The 21,567-nt window shown below is 45.0% G+C and overlaps 1 protein-coding gene across 2 annotated transcripts in view; it reads left to right on the top strand.

The window, feature by feature from the left end:
* The first annotated feature begins 3,431 nt into the window (after positions 1-3,431).
* PDCD6IP (programmed cell death 6 interacting protein) overlaps positions 3,432-21,567 on the top strand; it is a 500,749-nt gene continuing 482,613 nt past the window's right edge. Inside the window, exon 1 of one of the 2 annotated variants that reach the window (XM_086964745.1) lies at positions 3,432-3,867. In XM_086964745.1, coding sequence (XP_086820871.1) covers positions 3,659-3,867 — 209 coding nt within the window. In that variant the 5' untranslated portion in view covers positions 3,432-3,658. The remainder of the gene's footprint in view (positions 3,868-21,567) is intronic. The other variant, XM_086964744.1, reaches the window with a different exon arrangement.

Here is a 21,567-nt window from a genome sequence, read left to right on the forward strand (position 1 = left end):
GGTAGATTCTGGAAGGCCCATAATGCGCATGTTGTTTCTTCGCGATCTGGCTTCTAGATCTTCATTACGGGCCTGCTGTAGACCGTCCTCAGTGCCCGAGATGCGTGTCTCCGCCTCCCCCAACCTCGGAGTATGCTTGTCAACTTTTGACGACATATGGTCCATACGAAGATTAAGATGATCTATATTTCCATAGATGGATTGCAAGCTGGCCTGCACCGCAAGAAGAGTTTTATCAATGTTGGTAAGATGGTCATTTGGCAGGTCAGCCTCGGAGTCCGATGCTGTATGCTGAGTAGCTCTGCCAGTTTTCAGGGGCTCGAAGGTGAGACGCGGCTGGCTGCGCTCACTCTTCCCCATGTTTTTGTACGGATCCCAATGATTTCGGTTGCAGGGATAGCAACACTGCAGGTCACATAGTGCCACAGTTATAAAACAGCCCGCCTCACAGCAGAGATTGGGGGTAGGGTAGCAATGGGGGGTTTCCTCGTTGTCAACCAGGCTAACCTGTCCATGCACAGTCCAAAGAGTAGTAACTATAATGCATCCCAGAGGTTATTCCCTGCAGTAGCACACAGATGAGCACTCTGGCCGCCCTTCGGCACAAGACACCGAGTGCAGAAATAATGGCCTTCAAACAATGACAGGAGGGCGGGGGGGCTCACCGACGCAGACTGTCAGATCTGCAGCGTGAACAATTGCACTCGATGGTCGTCTGCCAGGGCCCTACGGCTGCGAGGGTGCACGCTGCAGCCAGGATACAGCTGATCAGAAAGGCCACCGGAAATGGACTTGCGCAGCAGCACCCGGCAACAAAGCATGACCCCAGCGACGAAGGGACAGGCCTGTATCAGCCCAGCAGCCAGCCACAATGCCAAAGGGCGCCGCTCATTCCCCTACTTGGACTCGGCACCCGCAGGCATACAAATGGCTACCCGGAGGTGGCGCAGCCTACCCAGTCACCCTGCTGAGCAATCAGAGAGCGCCCGGTAACTTCCCCCAGGCGCGGCGCAACGCCTACCTAGCACTCGGACCAACGAGCCAGGCACACCCCCCCCGAGCACTCAAAGCCCGCCGTGAGGCCCGGCCCCGTCCTACCTCACTCAGCTGGTCCATGCATGTCTGGGGTCGCCACGTTACCAGAGGTCGGTCCGGAACATCTCAGCCTGTAATTCGTGCTGCAGCGACGATCGGGTTCACAGCGCCCAACCAGGTCAGTCGGCAGATCACGCTGGTATCATATTTGCCATATTCATCACGGTGCGAGGTGGGACGGCAAGGATAACTGGTGGATTGTTATTTCGGCCGGCGGAGTAGCTCTAAAGAGCGGCCATGTTGCTTTGCGCACTCTAGCACCCCCTCGAGGCTGACAAAAATATAAAAAGTTGCCTCTAGGAAAGACGTAAATGGGGTTCTTAGATCCAGTACATTTTACTCCATCTATGGCCGCAAGGCCTCTGGCAGGGCATGTAGGACCAAGCAAGAAGTAGCACACTGATATCTCCAAATAACATTCAAGCATGTCACTTCATCTAGTAACAAGGACAGGGCTACATCATTTCAAATAGGATGACTGGAGTGGAGAATGCCAGATTTCCATTGGGCACTATGATGATAGCCATTTCACTGAAACTCTCCACCCAGCACTGATGAGGACAAGATGTTTTTCTTCGAAAGTGCAAGTACAAAACAGATTGTAGAATCAGCTTAACACTCCCTTACTGATGTTACACTATGACTCACTCGCACGAGCGGTTCCACTAAAGTTAGCATTTACCACTAAGAAAAATGTTTTGAATAAGTACAGAAGTAGAAAGACCACGAAAAAGTCCACACATTGTCGGATTACAGCTCAATAATACACACTAAAGAATGGCAAAGCCAATAGCTCTGGCATTTGTAGCGTGCTACGTATTTTATGCTTTTGTTTGCAACCATACAAAACAAGTACGAGTGGTGCAAGGTTGAGAGGGAGAGCAGGAGGTGAGCCCACGAGTGGTGTGCGCGCGCGCTTGGGAGAGCAGTCTGCTCATTTTCAAGCAATGCACTCGTGGCACACCGCAACTCGCTCCCGCAAGGTGGATGCCGCCACAAGCATGAGTGTGTGCTTGAAAATGAGCAGAGCGACGGCTAAAGGCCTTCATATGCAGCGCAAGCGCGCTTCGTAGGCAGTGCTCGAGTCGGGGTACCACACGGGTGGATGGCATCCCCCCATTTATTTTACGGGGTTTTTAATGGGTGGACGCCGTCCCCCCTGCCCAAAAGCTGGACTTCACTCTTTGGCCTCCCTGGATCGAGATCGGAGCTCATTCAGAGCATCTGTCTACCTGTATTCACTGAGGGGGGATTAAACACAGGTACCTGCAGCCCCCTTTCATCTAAAGGCATATGAATACCCATGAGATTCCTGTTGTGACGTACTTCCGGTGACAGCGACCCCCACTTCTTTTTTTATGACTTGTGTCCTGTGCGTAGGCGAGACCTATGAAAGGGTGATGAGCAGCCTTAAGTGCAATATAAAAAAAAACAGATCATCATGTTGATTTGTTTCTTGGCTAAATTGTAAAGGTATGGCTGTATATTTCTAGGGAGACCAGAGTTTCAAAACTAAAAACAGGGACAGGCCAGACATGTACGTAGGACTAACGGGTGATAATGAAGATGGGATGGGCATATAAGAGCTCTCACTCTCACATTCTCTCGTGGAAGTGACCTTCAAACATTCTAAAACCTGTCCTGAAGGTTGCATTTCAAAACATTTTTTTCAGACTAACCTCTGCTACTTTTACAGATGAACAGAAACAGATATATTTAACCTACTTTTGCCTACAGAGTATAGATGGTACCTTGAGAGGTAAAGGGTATTATGAACCTTGATTGTCCATAATAATGATGGCTAGCACGGACTCGTTCCAAAGTTTTTAGGCTCTAGTTAGATTACAGAGTTAATTTACAAGAACACATAATTTTAAAGCATAAACTATGCCCGCAGCCCCTTCTGCAAAGAGACTACTCACTTAAGATGTTTCTGACTTTAAGGGCATCTGTGGAAGTGAGGGCATATTCGAACGCTTGAATGTTGCTCTAAACATCATTCAAACCTCCCCTCAAAAACCGGGACGTATTTAAAAGTGTAAAAATCATTGGGACGTCGAGACAAACCTCAAAACACCGGGACTTCCCGGGAAACTTCGGGACGGGTGACAACCCTACATATTTCCTAAGACGGACTAAGCAGCGCTTTTCCCGTATGACACATTGAAGCAAAACCTCCGGTCGCTCTTGCCCCGTCTTCTTCCGAGTGTGTGCGACGAAAGCAGGGCACCACGCCCAGAGAACGGGTAAGGTGAGGCAGAAGCCGCAGGTGCCTGAGTCATTCCTACCCTGACGTCACGGAAGTCAACAAGGGCTAGACCGCCCTTCTCTGGAACGTGATACTGTTGGGCAGTAGCCATGTTGGTATGGGGAACTGAACTAAGCTGCAGACGTTCAACACTGAGAAATAGTTTATACGCATGCGTCTTGGATTCTCCGTTCCAAGCGATCGTCCTACCCGGAAGTGCGAGTCTGGGCTCGGTTCCTTACCCTGCAGTCTCTGCTCCCGGTTCTCGTGTGAGCCTGTGATCATTGCGGCGCCCAGCAGACTTCAGCCGCTACTATGGCCACCTTCATTTCGGTGCCGTTGAAGAAGACCTCAGAGGTGGACCTGGCAAAGCCTCTAAGCAAGTTTATCCAGGTGACCTACTCGGGGGCCGGTGACGAGCAGGCCGAGTATTGCCGTGCTGCTGAGGAGCTCAACAAGCTTCGCAAGATTGCTACCGGGCGCCCGCTGGACAAGCACGAGAGCAGCCTGGAGACCGTGCTCAGGTGGGGCTTGACGGCATCTGCTGCTATGTGGAGGGCGCCTTCCATAGGCCAAATCTAACTATTTCTGGTGGGCGATAAAGTGTTTTGCAGTTGAAGAGTTCTGGCAGCATAATGTTCCAGCAGTTCTGCCTATAAAATTTATAACGATAATTATTTCCCCCCCTGTAGGCTCTCTGATAGCAGCTTTAGATTGCAGTGCATCTGAATGTGGTGGTAGACCACAGCGTTACGTGGTCTCTTTTTTTTGTCCAACTTTAAATGAGTGATGGACTCTCCAAATGATTATATTTGGGGAGTAGTTCCCCTTAAGTAATGTATAATTCATGTATAACGTCGATATAATGTGTGAGTGCTATTGGCCAGCCAATACCAGATTGATTCTACACTACTTTGTTTATCAACCCCACTCTACATTTACCTACAGTGGCTTTGAGTTGGGTCTGTAGTTGTTACATATGTGGTGACGGTTTTAAACGTGTATTGATTATGCATTGCTGTAATGAATTGACAGTATCAGTTTACACGTTTGATGTTATTCCTTAATTGTAATTTAGCACACGCCCCACTAGAAAAACACAGTATATCCCAGCTTCTATCACCAATCACACTTTCTCGCTCTTAAGCTGCTGGCGTGTGCAATATTTATCCCTTAGTCACAGTTGTTGGGAAAGTCTTATGTTGGCACACTCTCTAAACTGGTGTTTATGCATTTCTTGACTGTGCTGTAACTCTCCCCAAGTATTAAAGGGAGACAAACTTTTTCCAATGTTTGAGGATAAAACCTACTTTCAGAACACACAACCTACATTCTTATGGAGCACCTTGGATGTGAATGCAGCATTGCATTGCTCAATGATGCACACGATGGAACAGATCTCTCTGTGGTGTTTGCCTACTTAAAAATGGAATGGGAATCTTGAGTCGTGATGGTAATGTTTGTCTCCTAGTTCCTCATATGGAGTTTGTACATGGTTCACCAGATGTTGGACAGAAAAGGATATGCTTTCTAAAGCAATGACGGTAACATTAAGAAAATAATAGAAATTAGTCATACATTGGAGCACACTGTCACCAAAACTGACTTGTAAATGAAAACTCATTGTATTTGCTTCACGTAGGAGTAAAAGTAGGCAGTATGAAAACTATCCAGATTTCCAAGTATTTCTTGGCAACTGTGAATAAATAAATAATTATACTAATAATAATAATAATACTTTTTTTTTTATTACTGTGGTTAACATTTATATTCCCTCAAGTTCTATTAATGATTAACGTCAAGTTCAGCAATTTACTATGAGCATAAAGAATGTAATCAATGACTTACCATCAAACTTGTTCTGTTAGCACAATCATTTAATGTAAACTTGTTTGTGGATAGTATAAACATGGGGTATGACATGGAGGATGAGCTCTTTTTATATTCCACAGCACGTTGTTAGGAAAACCCAATACTTCTTATAGAGGAAACACATTCATAATACTTTGTGGAACTTGGGTTTTTGTAAACTAAATGGAAGAACAATTGCTTACCAACTAGCAGCATACACTTTAAAGTCATCTGGCAAAAACACAATTATTAACTATACGTTGATTTGTGTGTCCTATTTTCATATATGTTCTTATTTTCAAGTCACTGGAAGACCAGAGAGTGACTGTAATCCGCAAAGTATCTGCTTAAACATGGAAGTCACTTTGTTCACCATGGCTAGGCACAACAATGAGCATATTGAGATGATAACGCGAAGAATAGCTTATAATAATAGCTTCTCAGTGTGTTTAACAAATATCTGGGCAGAAAACAAAGTTGTGGAAGCAATGAAAGTGATATTTCTGTCACTGGTGTGTTTATTGGGAATCTTTAAGGAGTAACATCTTTACACTTGTATCCACTGCAGTTAATCCCACAAATAACAAGCACTGGCGTTGCCAATAGGTCTCGCAGTAGGAAAGTTGGAGCTATTGGTTTTGTAAATGACAAAGCCCTTTATGTTTTTAAAATGAAAACAAAAATAAAAGCCATTGTTATTTGCAATTGTAATAGCTCCAACTTTCCTACTGCGAGACCTATTGGCAACGCCAGTGCTTGTTATTAATGTTTTGTGGCATCGAGGTCCGGAATGTGCCACATTACTTCATGGGACAAGTGTGTTTTTAGAAGGAAAACCACCAGGCATACCTCCCCTTACATGAATGGTTATTTCATAAAATTCCACCGGCATATTACTATTTACCTACTACCAAAGAACTTGCTAACTCATCAATAAATTAATCACACGAAGGGAGGAGAAACTGGACTTTATTGCACAAGCCATGGAACCCATATACAGAATACAAATAAATCAAATCAACTATGGTATAAGTCCGCAGCCTCATTAAACTCGAAGCATTATACAAAGATGGTAATGCCTCCATTTGCTTACATGCCATCAGCTGATTAGTTAACTAACCTACAGTAAACCAGTATTGAAACCTGTACTTTAAAAACAAAAAGCAGGTCTGAAATATGATTTTTAATGCAGCTTGAAAGTTTGAGATGTAATTAAGATATTTGGTCCTATCGTCCTGTATTTTGCCTCCTTGTTGGTGATTAAATGTCTACACTTTAAAATGTAGTTTCCCCGACTACTTGCCAGAATTCTTACAAAACTGGGGACCCCCCCTAAAAACTTTACGGAGCACACGGCTATATTACGGGTCTGAGGTTACTAATCAGTTCAGGTGAGGGGTTCAGGTGAGAGCCCACTAGATCACGCTGAACCCCCTCCCAGTATAAGTGTATAAGAAGCCTAGAAAAATGTAAATATTTGTGAGGTCAAGTGCGCTACTAATTGTACTACGGGAATCGAAAACTCCTCAACATAGTATAAAAAAATTGGCGGCGTCACAGAAATATATTTGTGACAAAAATGTCTACGCATGAGCTGTAAAATATCACTCAAACAAGAAATACGCATGCTGTATAAAAATAGTTAGAAGGAATTTCTGTTATCACCATTCCGGGTTGTTTTCATTGTGTTTTGGGGGGCGGGGATTGCAAGGCATTTGCGTATGCGCTCTGTGTTGAAGTCGATGACGAAATCTTAAGGCAGTCGCTGCAACATTGCATGGCTAGCTTTGCAACCAAATAGAAAAGAGGGGAATTCCGAATAGGTCTTGCGGGCTTAATATACATCCCAACCACCAGACAGCAACCATGAAGCGCCATACAGAAAGAACTCAAACAACTTTTATTTTAAACTTTATTGGTCGACAACAAAATGGGCGTCTGTGGGAAGAAATACATAAGTGGCATTAACCCTGTAGGTCTAATACAAAATCAACACAAACATTTGTACTGCATTCATGAAAAGTCTGTAGTGGTTCCCTGATGTTATAATAAAATTACAAAAGGAAAATTAGTTTGAGCGTGGCAGAACATCTCTATTAAAAGGTACACTACATGTAAGAAAAGCCCGTCTACGTTGGGTCAGCCTATCGAGCAATACGGCAGGTTCATTAGGAAAACAAGGGAGAGAACAACACGAGTGGTGGGGGAAAACCACGAGGCAGACTCAGGCACAAAGTGAAAAAAAAACAACACAACACGTACCTGATACTGATAATGCAGAGCGGCCGGGAAACTGAAAGTACGGCCGGCCTGCGGCCGGCCATGAATAATTAGGGGAGGAGAAGCCCTTTGGGAAACTGAAAGTACGGCCTGCCTGCGGCCGGCCATGAATAATTAGGGGAGGAGAAGCCCTTTGATGTGCTGTGCGGCCGTGAATGCGCATGCTTGTTTGGTCACGTGATTCACGTGAACTTAAAGAAAACCGCAGGAACGAAGCCCTTGGTTTGACGAGGATTTTCGAGACATGAATTCTCGCTCCGCTCAATGCGCTTGCGCGCATTGATAGGTCGCGAGACCTAAAAAGGTTTGTAAATATAATTGCACGGACAGCCCGATTCGTATTGAAAGAAAGGCAATAATTTGGAGAGCTGACGAAGCTGTGTACATAAGATCACTAAAGCAGGAGTATAAAAAGATGGTTAAACAAATTGGTTATCCCTTAAGACAGCAATTAATGTGGGAAATAATCATAAATTCAGGTCCATAACATAGACGGGCTTGCAACAGCATAATCATAAGGTGGAGTATCTTAACTTGTGCGACAAATAGAAAGCCTTTATACTGTCTTTATAGGGTTAAAGACCTGTCCGTACCATGCCCTTTCCATTGATAAGGATTTTGAGCCCTACATTAGCAGGCTAAAAGGGGTAGATCTTCTAACAAGAATGGTCGAGATTCCCGGACCGCTGGCCCCAATAGCATACCAACAGAGGTCAATTAATCAGACCTAGAAAATTGGAGTAGTGTTTTGTCCTTCTTTTTTAATCAAAATATTTCTTTGTCATGTGTTACCAACTTGGAAAGGTTCTTAACTACAGCCAATTTACAACAAGCATTTGCAATGCAATAGGTCTCGCATTAGGAAAGTTTGAGCTATTGGTATTGTAAATGACACACTTTTTATTTGTGTTGGTTTTGAAAATAGCAAAATTAATAGCTTTGTCATTTACAATGCCAATAGTTATATCTTTTGCAAATGTGACACCTATAGCATTTGTAATGCAACATGTTTTGTATTTACGTGACTTAGATGTATTGATATTACAAATAACAATGGCTTTTATTTTTTTTTTTATAATCAATACTTAAATAAAAGTTATTGTAATTTTTAATGGCAATACCGTAAACTTTTGTAAATAACTTTTGTGAAGATTATGTTCAGTGTATGGGTTTGCGGTTGTTGATCTCTGTAGCTGGACTGAGACAGGAACACCCACAAACCCTCTCCCAGTTCTGAATGCATCATTACAGAGAGTCCTCCACACTGGCAGAATGTCCACACGTGCACTTTGAGTTTAAGGATGTCCGTCAAGCCTGATGCAGGTCAGGGTTGGGATTTTCATGCACAAAGTTTTTATTTAGCTGCACCCACACTGTGCTTCTCTGCAGAATCTGCCCCTGACACTCTACCTTCCCTTCAGGTCCCAATCTGCTCCTGGCTGCCTCACATCCTCCAACACCCCAGAATACAAGCTACGGACCAGTCTCCTGTTCTCCAACATGTACCAGCCCTTCTTGCGACCATACACGTGTAATTCAGACATAGATGTGGTCTTGCAAGGACATGGAGTGGTTGGTTGTGGGACCAAAAGACCTGTGAACTCATCTGTGCTTTGATGCTTTGACACTTTGCTATGTGTGTGTTTCCATGCAAACGTGTGTTATCTTTCGTCCGAACTTTCTATATTTACCACAATTTGTAGCGCTTAGAACCAGATTAAATGTGGAGTGTAAATGCTATGTGTGCTGTTATTTTATAATCATTTGTATAGTTAATGGCTGAGGTATGCATGACTTCACTGCAGACGTCCGCACGGGTCTGGGATTTCTCTGTGGCTGGAGTCGTGGGGGGCAGGTGGCATTGTGTCGGGTCAGTGTAAGGAGGGGCCTGGGGCACGTAGTGCTTAGCGTCAATCCCTGTTGCTTCAATGAGACCACCCTGCCCCCCACTGAGGTAGCTCACACTGTGCTCGCGTGTGCAGGTCTTTGTGTCTGGGTGAGCCAGACGTAAGGCTTAGCAGATGACCGCGTCAGAGAGGGAATGCTTAACTGTGTGCAGGCTCTTTGTGGCTACTTTTCTGCATAAAAAAAAATGTGATGTGTTGATCTTAGGAAATCGTCATCGGTTGGGTGGAGAGCAGAGATCAGTGCAAACATGGTTACTGTACTTTTGAGCTCAGCTGAACTCGCTTGGGAGCACACCTGAGGACTGACGTGGGGGCTAAGCTGAGGACTGACGTGGGGCTGGGCTGGTCCTTACCCTGCAGAGGGGAGGTCAAACACAGGAGCAGGCTCGTCTTTCGATAACTCCGAGCACCTTTGTGGAGCCGGGTTATAAAGTCAGGAGGAGATGAGAGCCAGTGGCAAAATTCGGGTCCCGGCTTCCGAGCTCGACTAAACATTGTGATCCTGCACAGTTCATTTTGGCTCCTTGTGACCCGAGGTGCCTCATCCAACAAATATTCGAGTGCCAAGAGGTTACGGGGTTCAGAGCATGCGCTATAAGAGCAGATGCGTGCAATCAGACGTGTTGTAAAATCTCGGCTATTGCCAAATGAACAGTGTGCTCCTGGCAACTGTAGAACAAGTTCCGCGGCGACCCGGAAGCTCTTGGCCGGCCGGCCAATCCGGTCGCGGCCGACCGGAAGTCCCGCCTCCCGAGGTCCGCGAGCTGCCGGCGCATGGAGCGCCCTGCCTGTCCGAATCAGCCCGGGCCCCCAGGAGGGGGCCGGGGAGAAGGAGGAGTGTGGCGCCTGTTGCGGGGCTCCTCGGACCTGAGGGAGCCCCGATTGTGAAGAGGAGACGAGACGCGCCGGAAGAGCGCAGTCGGTGAGTGGGGCCCAGGGCTGAAGTGAAGTGCGTGCGTGCCTGTGTGTATGCCTGGGAGGGGTGGGGGAGGGGGAGGGGGAGTGTGTGTGCGCGCGTGTGTGCGTGTGGGAATGTGTGTGCGCATGCGTGACTGTGTGATTGAGAGAGAATGCGAGGTAGGGGATAGTGTGCCTGTATGTGTGTCGTATGCCTGCGTGTGCATGCGCGCGCCTGTGTGTGTGTGTGTGCGTGCATGCAGAGGGGTGGGTGCTGCCTGTGTGTGTGTGTGAGCAAGGGATTTGATTCGCGCATGCGCAGCTACCAGACGCTCGCTCCCGAGGTGAAATCTGACCTCGTCAAAGCGCGCGCCTGGTAGCCGTCCTCATTCCTAAATACGGGCCACAAAAGGTCTGAAGCAGACACTCTCAATGCTCACGCATTGAGAGTAGGTCTGCTCGACCTAAAAAAGGACTGAAATGTGAATCAAGTAGTTTTTGGCTTGTTGACTTGTTAGATACGGTTGTCAAATTATTTGCTAAACAACACCAGTCCTTCATATCATCCTGGGCCGAAGAGGGGATAATATCCTGATCAATCGAACTGGTTTTAGACTAAACTGCTCCTTCATTAATAATATACTGGTTTTATCTACTTTAGTTTACATTACATTATCCTTAAAACAAACTAATCGTTGTTTGTTCTTCTTCTTTTATATGGTGCTGTAGTTTTTAACGAACAAAAGATGGAGGTGTTTAAATTCCATGTTTATTAAAATTATTCAGAAAACTCAAATTAAGAGCTTCTACCACACATGCCTTTTTAAGACTGGAATTTGAATTGACGTAGTTAGCTGTTATAAATTATAGTAATATAGTTATAGTATGACTGTGAGAATACACCACTGTCTAGTTTAAAGAGCCTCATGCTGCAACAGCCAGTGAAAATAGATGGTAAAACATTTCCTATCCGGTATCTGCCAACTAAGAGTTTGTTTGGAATCGGATTTCTGCTGGTCAATCTGTGATAAAGTAAGAAAACTTTAGAGGAAAGGGGCATTTGGGTGGATCCTCACCCAATTGATCACGCCGGATAGTGTGTAGTAGATCTTTCTGTCCTTGTGCTGCTCCTTATTATTCCCTCCTTCATGGTAGATGTGTTGTCAGTTCATGCCTCCAAATCCTGCTTATTTTCTTTAATTTCTTGTAGAAAATATATTTCACATTTAGTATGCGCCTTGTCAGTCTCAGTGGTGTTAGGTTTATCATTGATTCAGCCTCTTTAAAAAATGTTCCCATACTGATGGCATTTTTATCATGTTAAGATTCTAGAGCAAAGGTTTCTGATGCTGATACTCTGTGTATTAATGTCAGTTAAATTTACTTGATCCAGTATTTGGTGTGGTATAGTTTGCATCTTATAACATGTATCAATAAGTAATGAAGCAAGAATGTTCACCTTCTCAGTTTACTTAACTGCTGTGTTCAAGGTGACACCTTACACACCCCAGGAAGAGACAGGCAGTGAATCAGGTTCATAGTATGTATGTCTCTAATCTTTGAGTCCTATGACGTTATTTCTATATGTATGTCACATAAAGAATAAAGCAAGCACCGTGCATTCTTTTGAACATGATCAGAACAAAATAAAAATAGTAACACATTTCCTGATATTAAAGATGTAGTTGGGGTTTGTGTCTACATATAATATAAGTTTACAGGCTCATATATGTGTGGCAATTGATCTGCAGGAGTTTCTAACTGTATTACGCTCAATTGTCCTAAGCAGTCAGTCTCACTTGGAATTTCAGCCTATTTTTTTCATGTCCACCCTGACCGCTAGTGTGAGAAAGTGCCCTCTTTCTTGCATGCTATGCCCCCACTTTTTGCAGAATTGCTGATGTGCTTTGACTGAGTGTGCCCTGGGCTTCTGCCAATCAGGTACCCAGGGCCCGTGTTCCTTCCCTAAAACTGCATTGAAGCCTAAACCCAATTGGCATCTCTGGCCACATGCCAGCCCCTGGTAAATGGTACGCAGGGCACTGTGACCAGAGAAGGCCCCTAAGGGCTGCAGCACTTATTGTGACACCCTTAGTCCCTGTGCCCTGACACACACACACACACTGTCTTGGTAGGCTGCGTGTCTTGGGCAGAACAAAACAAAGAGTTGACATGGCACACATCCCTGTGTGCCATGTCCACAAAACATTGGCCTGGCATACATCAGTCACCCCTCTAGCTGGGTGCCCTATGACAGTGGTGAGGGTACAGGTGCATGAGCCCTGTACCCCTACAGTAACCATGTCCATTCCTGGGCACTGTAAGTGCAGTGCTGCCATTAAGAGTATATGGTGCTGGGAGGTTGTCATTACGAACTCCACAGCATCATAATGGCTACACAGAAGACTGAAAAGTTTGGTATCAAACTTCTCCGCATATTAAACCCACACTGATACCAGTGTGGCATTTAATGTAAAATGCACGACAGAGGGCATCTTAGAGATGCCCCCTGAAACTCGACCAACTCCCAGTGAACTGACTGAGTAGCTGCGGAGGCTGCCACCCTCAGACATGTTTCTGGACCCCTGGGTGGAGAGCTTGCCGCTCTTGGGGGGCCTGAAACAATGCACAACCTGGGACAAGGTGCAAAGCCTCCTTCCGCCAGGATGGGCAGGGTTCACGAAGGAGAAGCTTCAAAGGCATACCGCCTTTGTGAGCATCTCCAGACCACTTGCTGTACTCAGCAACTGGTCCCCACTGGTTCTACCCCCTACTTTGGGCGGGAGACCCTGCGGGAAAAACAAAGTGAGGAAGAGAGGTGTGACCACCTCTGCCAACTCCACCCCTCGGATGGGGAGGCAAGGTGAAGCACAACCTCGAGTCCCTGCCATCTTGAGGATGGGGGGACCCAGCCAATCAGGGACAGGCTCCTGCCCCACTCCCACTGGAGAGTGACAGAATAGGGGGTGTACCCACCCCAGGGAAGGGATCCATTGGTTCCTGACCTTTACCTACCTGTAACGCTCCTAAATTTAGTATTTAGGGGCACCCTGAACCTTCCTTCCTCAGATCCAGCAACAACAAGAAAAGGACTTTTGAAATACAATAATATTCCTTTAAAAATCGTACCTTTAACCAAAACACATTTACTCACCTGTTTTCAGGAAATGTCCCAGGACTGAATCCAGTCCTGTGTTAGCAAAAGTAATATGAAAAGTAATTAACTGCATTCTACTTAAAAAGTCCATTCAATTGAATGTACTACACCTGCAATGTGTTGCAAACTGCTTTCTTAAACCTGTAACCAAAACCACTACAAGTTACACTGCTATTTTGAACTGTGTTCATACAAGTAATTTACTACTGAAAAGTATTTTTATGCTTTCGTACACCAGTCTTTCTTGGTTCTAGAAATAAAACAATATCTTTTTTTTATATAAAACATTTGGCCTTAACTTAATTTCTTGAGTGTGAATGCTGTACACTGTCCTCTGATACTGCCTTACTGCTTGACCAAGCTACCACTTTAGAGAGTAAGGTTCTATCTAACTTTAGCCTCTGCGAAACCTCTATACACACTGTACCTCACTTGGTGCAGTATCTATATAGCCAGTTTCTTACAGCTAGGTACACTTGAGCTTTTCTTGAACAGTTGAGTTCAGTCTCAAGAAGGAACTTGACGACCAAAGCAGTAGTCCTCTCTCACTTGGAAAGCTGCTTCTTAAGTGAGGAACACACAATTCTCAACTATTTGTATTGAAATAAGGTAGGCAAACAAATCCAAACTCAAAATGGATTATAACCGTCCATTTTCTCTGGATAGTAGGGCAAAGATGATGTAATGGTTTTAAAAACATCCACTGTGAACGAGGGTCATTAGACTGTAGTCCTGTTGTTAAAAGCACTCTCCTTTTCATGCATGATTTTAAAGAAACTATTGTTAAAAATGTTCTATAGTCTAGAATACCCAAAAGCTGTGCTCTTTAAACACATTCAACTTTATATATAGCGTAGCCAGATGATGTGCCTGTTCTAGAGATCATTGTCAGATTTGAAAGTCACAAGTTCTGCTCCCTGTGGAAAGTTAATTGAATTCAGTATTCCTAAATATCCTTATGAAGGATTCTAACACATTTCAAGTGTTTCGTGAATTCTAGGTGAAACCTGGGAAAGATGGATGGGTTTGCTTAAATATGATCGAAATATATGTTTCATGCAGCATTAGCCTCTTCTGGTCTGAAGAGATCATTGCATTGAATTATCTACTCTGACACTTTAAGAACTTTTTTGAGCTATATTTTCATTTCCCTATAAAAAGCTGCTTCTTGGTATGGCTTTCAGGTAATGGTCTAAAAGCATCCCAGGTTGTTCTATTCCCTTTACAACTGGAGGTTTTTGAGCTGTCTGTGAACTAGGGACAGACGCCACCCCCGCCCCAACACAAAAGGGACAGTCTTTCTGCCCCCCCCCCCCCCCCTCCCCCAAACCCCGCCCCTCCAGGACAGGCTTTCTACCTCCCCGGGGGGAAAATGAATACTGAACGGACAGACAGGCTACGGGGAAGTCCTTTTCCTCAAGGCATCTGGTTTTACACTTTTATTTACAAATCACGAATTGTGCCGATATTATTTCAGAAGGGCCTTTTATTTACAAGCATTAGCACTTTTATTTAGCAGCTTTATTAAAATCCTTTGTTACCTTCAACTCCTCTGCTTGCGTCACAGTTCCTCCTGAGCTGCCCCGGCGGTGCTCTGCTGATTGAACGGAGGGAGTTCAGGATGCATAAAGCAGTGACGTAGCAATTCCGCAATGACCGCCAATCATTGGACGGTAGCAGTCTTGTTTCCTGCTCTCGCTCTATAAATTGAAAGCCTTGTGCCGATGTGCAGTGGGTGCATGCAGCGGGTGTGCCAAAAGACGGCCGTCTGCGCCAGACTGTCGCCAGGAGCCAGAAACCCTGCATCTCCGTTCCTAGGTATTTCCCTTCACCATTCAGCTGGAAAGCCCATTTGCACGTAGGAAGTGCAAATTCACCTGCTCCACCACTGCACATAAAGCATCAGTAGATAATCCGCAATACAACCAGGTGCGCAAATCCTCTATGAAATCCCTCTGGACTCCTAATAATTAATTGAATCCTTCTTTTACGCTCAACTGCATCTACCTCAATGCTAGGTCAATTCCCAAGCACTCTTTGGAAATCTTCTCACCTCAGCACAACCTGACTGTGATGGAACGGCCCGTAAAACCCTATCTGAGGACCCAATCCCCCCTATCATGCCTTGTCCAACACCCCCGGGACTGAGTTTACCTCACCGAAACGCCAGCACCGAGACAGGACGCCGAGCAACCTCCATCACCAACGAAACCCCGCCCTTCTCTCTCCCACAGGAGCCAACCCGAGCGACAGGAAGGGAGGAACCATATCCAACTGACCCCGGAAGTCCCGCCCCCCTGGCAGAGTCAGCACAGGATAAAAGCCCGGATTCAGCACAACAAGGCGTCGGAGTTTCGTGGCAGGACCCTCTGGCTGGAGAAGGAGAAGGTGACCAGACGTGCGAGGAAGAAGTGTGGACAGAGGAGTGGTGGAGTCCCTTGGAGGTGGCTGGAGAGCGGCCGTAACTCACTGGAGAGTTTTGGGAAATTCTCGGGTTATGAAATTAACGCAGGAAAAACCGAAATTATGGTTTGGAATATTCAAAATCTTCAACTTCCGATAAAATCATCCATGAGGTATCTGGGAATTACAATAACTAAAGATCTAGAGCATTTGGCGCAAAACAACTTAGCTCGTATTTCTCGAGAATCCCAAACTTTGATGAAAGCTTGGTCCTTCCTCCCACTTAACATCTATGGGAGAACTAGCCTGGTTAAAATGAGTATTCTCCCGAAATTTATTTTTATTTTTAATTCTATTCCGTTAGCTTTCGACACCAAACAGCTTGGAAAATGTCAGCAGAATATTAATTCTTTCATTTGGGGCTATAAATACAGCAGAGTAGCTTGGAAAAAATTGAGAAGGAGAAGAGAAAAAGGAGGGCTTGCATTGCCAGACCTCGAATATTACGCTTGGGCATTTCATCTGACCCATTCTAGGATGTTACTTAAGCGTCCCTGGGAAAACGCAAATGGGCTGATGTACAAGGCAATGCTACTGGGTTCGGGTCTTCCAGAGAATGGCTTTCTCTTCAAGTTCGGCCATCAGAAGTTTTTCAAAAAAATTAGGTTAAAGACTTTACTGAGTAGCTTGAAAGAGTGGTCTCAAATAAAATCTAAGGCCGGGATAGGATACTTATCTGAGCATGCACCAATTTGGGATCTACCCGGACTGGCATCACAAGAGGTCAATACAGTTAAAAAAGTTCTGCAAGATGCAGGAATTACAAAGTGGGGAGACATGTTGACGGAAAGATCAATCATAGACTGGGATATCTTCAAGCTAAAAGTAACATCACCACTCTCCTGGATAGTATATCTACAAATCGGAAGCTGGCTTCGGACTCAATTTAGGAAAAAAGGAATGTTGGGAGAGGAGAGTCCTTTAGAAAATATCTTAGTTGAGAGACCTGTGGGGAAAAAAGGAAGTTGCACTCTTCTATTGGCACATTATAGAGGATGGAGAGCGAGATTCTAACCTCCCGGAAAAAATATGGGGCGCAGAGGGAGAACCGGACAGAGAGGTCATTTGGGAGGAATCTTTCACCCTTCTTTACAAAATCATCAAGCCAGCATGGTTGAGGCGCAACCATTTCTTTACACTCCACAGAGCGTACTACTCTCCTAAAAGGCTGTCGAAATTTCAAACAGGAAAATGTTGCAGCAAATGTTCTTTACCGGCAGCCTCGGATCTTCATATGTTTTGGGAGTGTCCGAACATTGCCACCTTTTGGGATGAAATCAAAACAACACTCGAATCTATCCTAGGTATCACTATCTCGTGCTCATGGTCTTTAGTCATCTTCGGATTAAACCACAATATTAGGGGACCAGAGAGAGATTTTCTGTTTTATGCCATTTTATTGGCAAGAAGAGAAATCTGTAAGAATTGGGTTAATATACATCCCCCAACCCATGCAGAGTGGCTGGCTTCACTGTATGCAACATCAAAGCTGGATTTATTGAGAACTTGCAGCTCTCGGTCACTTAAATTTTGGGACCTTTTGATCAATTGGAGGAGAGATAGTTAATAACCCGGGGTGTTTTTTTTTTTTTTTTTTTTTTTTTCCCCGGGTCCGATGATTAGGCCTAAAAATCTCTCTGTCCTAAAGGGCGGTATCGAACAACTACAGGACAACTGGCCGAACTGGTCCGAAGGGAGTAAGTCCGTCCAAGCTCTGCTGGCAACGTGGAGGAAGACCCTCGGGGTACCTGGAACCCAGCTTGGGGCTCCGGGTCGCCAAAGGGGGGCCGATCCTCGTGGTGGAGAGGATAAGAGCATAGTTGGATCGACTTTTTTGGCTAATGAGGACAAAAGAAAAAAAAAAAAAAACAACGAAACCCCGCCCTTCTCTCTCCCACAGGAGCCAACCCGAGCGACAGGAAGGGAGGAACCATATCCAGCTGACCCCGGAAGTCCCGCCCCCCTGGCAGAGTCAGCACAGGATAAAAGCCCGGATTCAGCACAACAAGGCGTCGGAGTTTCGTGGCAGGACCCTCTGGCTGGAGAAGGAGAAGGTGACCAGACGTGCGAGGAAGAAGTGTGGACAGAGGAGTGGTGGAGTCCCTTGGAGGTGGCTGGAGAGCGGCCGTAACTCACTGGAGAGTTACGGCGGACCGCGTGAGTGCCTTTTGCCTCCTTTATCCCTACTCACTAGGAGTTCGTGTTAAAGTCCCTGTATATATACCCTCTCTACATAGTCTCACTACCCTTGCACTGTATTATACGTTTATAGCACCTCACTGTATAAAGCCCTTTCGTTACTTGCACACCCCACCCCTGCACCCTCTCTATTACCCAAACCTGTGTTCCTTATTCCCGGTACCTTCCTTCCCACACTGTCCGTTTCCGACCCCGTTCTTGCACTACCTGGGTGAAGGTGTACAGTTGAGTCTCACTGTCGACTCGGTCAGACTAACGGTCCTTTGTTTGTTTCCTCTCTTCCGGTCCTCCTGGGAGTCTCCCCGTCATCGGAATCCACCCGGACCATCGGCGGACATCAAGAAGAGGAAGAAGCAGCATCTCTGTGTTCATCGCCTGGTGCCACACCCTCGACCTGTTGGGACTATCTGTACTGTAAATCTACAATAAAGACCGAATATTGCCCACTACATACGGCCTCCTCGCCTGCTTTTCCGGCCCGCTACACTCACTCCACGACACTGACCTATGCTTCATTACAGAGACATGCATGGCTGTACCAGTCTGCAATACCTAGCATCCCGATAGCAATCCCTGAGAATCACAAGTCCATTAGGCAAGATCGTGAACTAAAATTAGGAGGCGGATTAGCCGTAGCCTTCAAGGATACATTGAGTCGAAATACTTGACTACTTACTTATAAACTGGGTGGAACTGATCATTTTAAAATTTTTCTCCCGAGATGGCAACCTCTGGAACGGTTCTCTTGTTCACCCCCCATGGTACAAAGAATGTACTTCTCTGCAAAACTAACAGAGCGTCGAGCAGCTTTCTGCTAATTGGTGACTTTAACCACAATAGGGATGTAATTACGGTCCCTGATGTTCCTATTCTTTTATTAAACCTTGAAATGATAAATCTACGTCTCACAAAAACTGGTCCCACCCACTCTACTGGATATACGCTGGACCTTATTTTCTCCATTACAAATCTACTACACATTGACACCCCACTACGATTAACATGGACAGATACCTTTTTGCTCAGTTTCCAAATCTCTACCACTACAGTCACCGTCAAACGCAAGGCCTATAATCTTATCGCGAGACCCTGGAAAAAAATTACTTTAGATGCTTTTCAAGCAATGTTTCTCACCACCATCTTGGATAACTTTCCTGATATAAATACAGCTCTTGCACAGTTCAACGACTCCCTCACTTATGCCCTTGATATCGTAGCTCCCTTTAAACCTCAACCAATGAAAATTCCCAGACACAACGCCTATGGCTAACTAAAAATGTACAAATCAGACTGTAGAAAACGGGAGCGCAATTGGGGATGGTCCAAAACCAACACAGACAAACAACTACACAAAGATACCTTAAGTAGTTACCATGCAAAAATAAAGGCGGCACATAAAGACTATTTTGTTCAGAAAATCAATTGGGCTGAGAACTCCTCCAAAGAACTATTTAAAATAGTCTCAACCTTTTGCAAAACCACAAGCATGCTCCATCAGCTTCCCAACCACTCAAACTTTTTGTGATAACTTGGCTACTCGCTTCCAGACAAAAAATGATACTATTTATTACAGATTTAAAGTCCATTCTAACCCACCACTCACAGTATCTCAATACCCTAAATCAGTCGCAATTGACCATTTCAAGCCAATTCTACAAAAAGAGACGCAGGACCGATTTAATTAAAATAAAATCAAGGTCTCCGGCTAACCTCTGTCCCAACAATCATCACCCTTCTTGCACCTCCGCTTGCCCCAATCATCAACATCTCTGAACTCTGCCTCTGTTTCCGGACAATGGAAGGCAGCCCATGTTTCTCCCATCTTAAAGAAACCGAATGCTAATCCAATCGAGCCTGCAAACTACTGTCCTATCTTTCTCCTCCCATTGTTAAGAAACTTATTGGAGACACATGCCAATAAACACATTATCATCTCCTTGGAGAACAACAGCCTGCTCGCCATCTCCCAGTCAGGCCTTGGACCGTCTCATAGCACTGAGACTACTCTACTTGCTGTGGTAGACTCCATTAGACTTGCCCTAGAATGATCGACAGCCAGCCATGTTGATTCTACTGGTTCGATCAGCCGCATGCAACACCATCTCACACAATTCTTGTGCGTCTCCAATAGATTGGCATTGGACTGGTTGGCCTATTTTTCTTAAAGATAAGGTTCAAACAATCTCCATAGGGACAGTCCATTCCAATACTTTGTCAAAACAAGCATTGGCATAGCCAATAGGTTTCGCCTTTGGGACCTTTATAAGTGTTTAGCTATGCAACAGTTGATGTTGTTGAACCAAGGATATTGCGCTGGACAACTAAACACTTATAAGATACCAAAGGCGAGACCTATTGGCTATGCCAATGTTTGTTTGTTTTGAGAATCTGGTCACCCTAATGAAGACTGAAAGGCAGATCAGCCTATCTGGTGGTAGGTCAAGTGTAGGTCCCACATGCCAATGATAAAATGTTCACAAGCTGTACGCTACTATGGGAAGAGGTCACAACTGCCATGAATTCATCGTTAGTAAGACATAGGATAGGCTACAGCAGGGGCGGACAACCAAATGAACAATACAAAGAAGTTAACCGAGGATATATATGGAGGTACGCGCTGTAGTTTAAATCCCAAAACAATGTTGATGTTTTCTATGGAAACAGCATGCCTATTGGCCCTATCCAAACCTCCTGGGTCCTTGTCATTTGACTAATAGCCGATCTAATGGCTGCACTTGCTTCAAGGCCCCGCCTCTAGTGCTACTAAGCTCTCCATAATACTCTGTATACGGAAAAACTCTTTGGAATGCGAGTTTCAAACTACTGTAAATGTTGCCAAAAGTACTAATATTATGAAACTGACGCTGCAATGTAAATGTTTTTTTTTTATATATGACGTGATTACAGCGAGTTATAGTAACTACAAATAGACGTGTGCTCTTACGGCAAGTATACGGCTAGTAGAGAATGACAGATGATAACATTACATACGTTACTTATTCGTGTGCTCTTTATGGCACTCATGTACATATACATAAATACAGAACGTTATGTAACTGCTACTTATAGAAGCGGCTATAAGAATAACAACTACAAAAACTTAAAAAAATAAACAACTTAAATAAAGCAAGGTCAAATCAGTTTGCTGGGGGAAATGCGCAGCGAGCTGGAAAGGGTGAGTGGGCTTGGTAGGGATGGGACAGAAGACAAGTTTGGTAATGGAACAGGTGATGGGCACAGAGTGAAAGGGCTCGGCTAGGGGCAGGGTCTGAGGGCTGGACAGAAAGTGGACAAAAGAGGCAGGCATGCGGTAGAAGAAGAGAAGGTCTTTGAGGTGAGCACATAAGTATTTGAGTTCAGCATGGGGAGCTTAGTGTTGTTGTTCTTGCACAGGAGAGAATATGGTCAAGGGTCACTGTTTATTTTCTCTTTTCTGACACGCTGCAGATGGTGAAGCGCATCAAGTCCTA

Source organism: Lissotriton vulgaris, chromosome 4_1 (genome assembly GCF_964263255.1).
Source record: "Lissotriton vulgaris chromosome 4_1, aLisVul1.2, whole genome shotgun sequence".
Taxonomy (NCBI): domain Eukaryota; kingdom Metazoa; phylum Chordata; class Amphibia; order Caudata; family Salamandridae; genus Lissotriton; species Lissotriton vulgaris.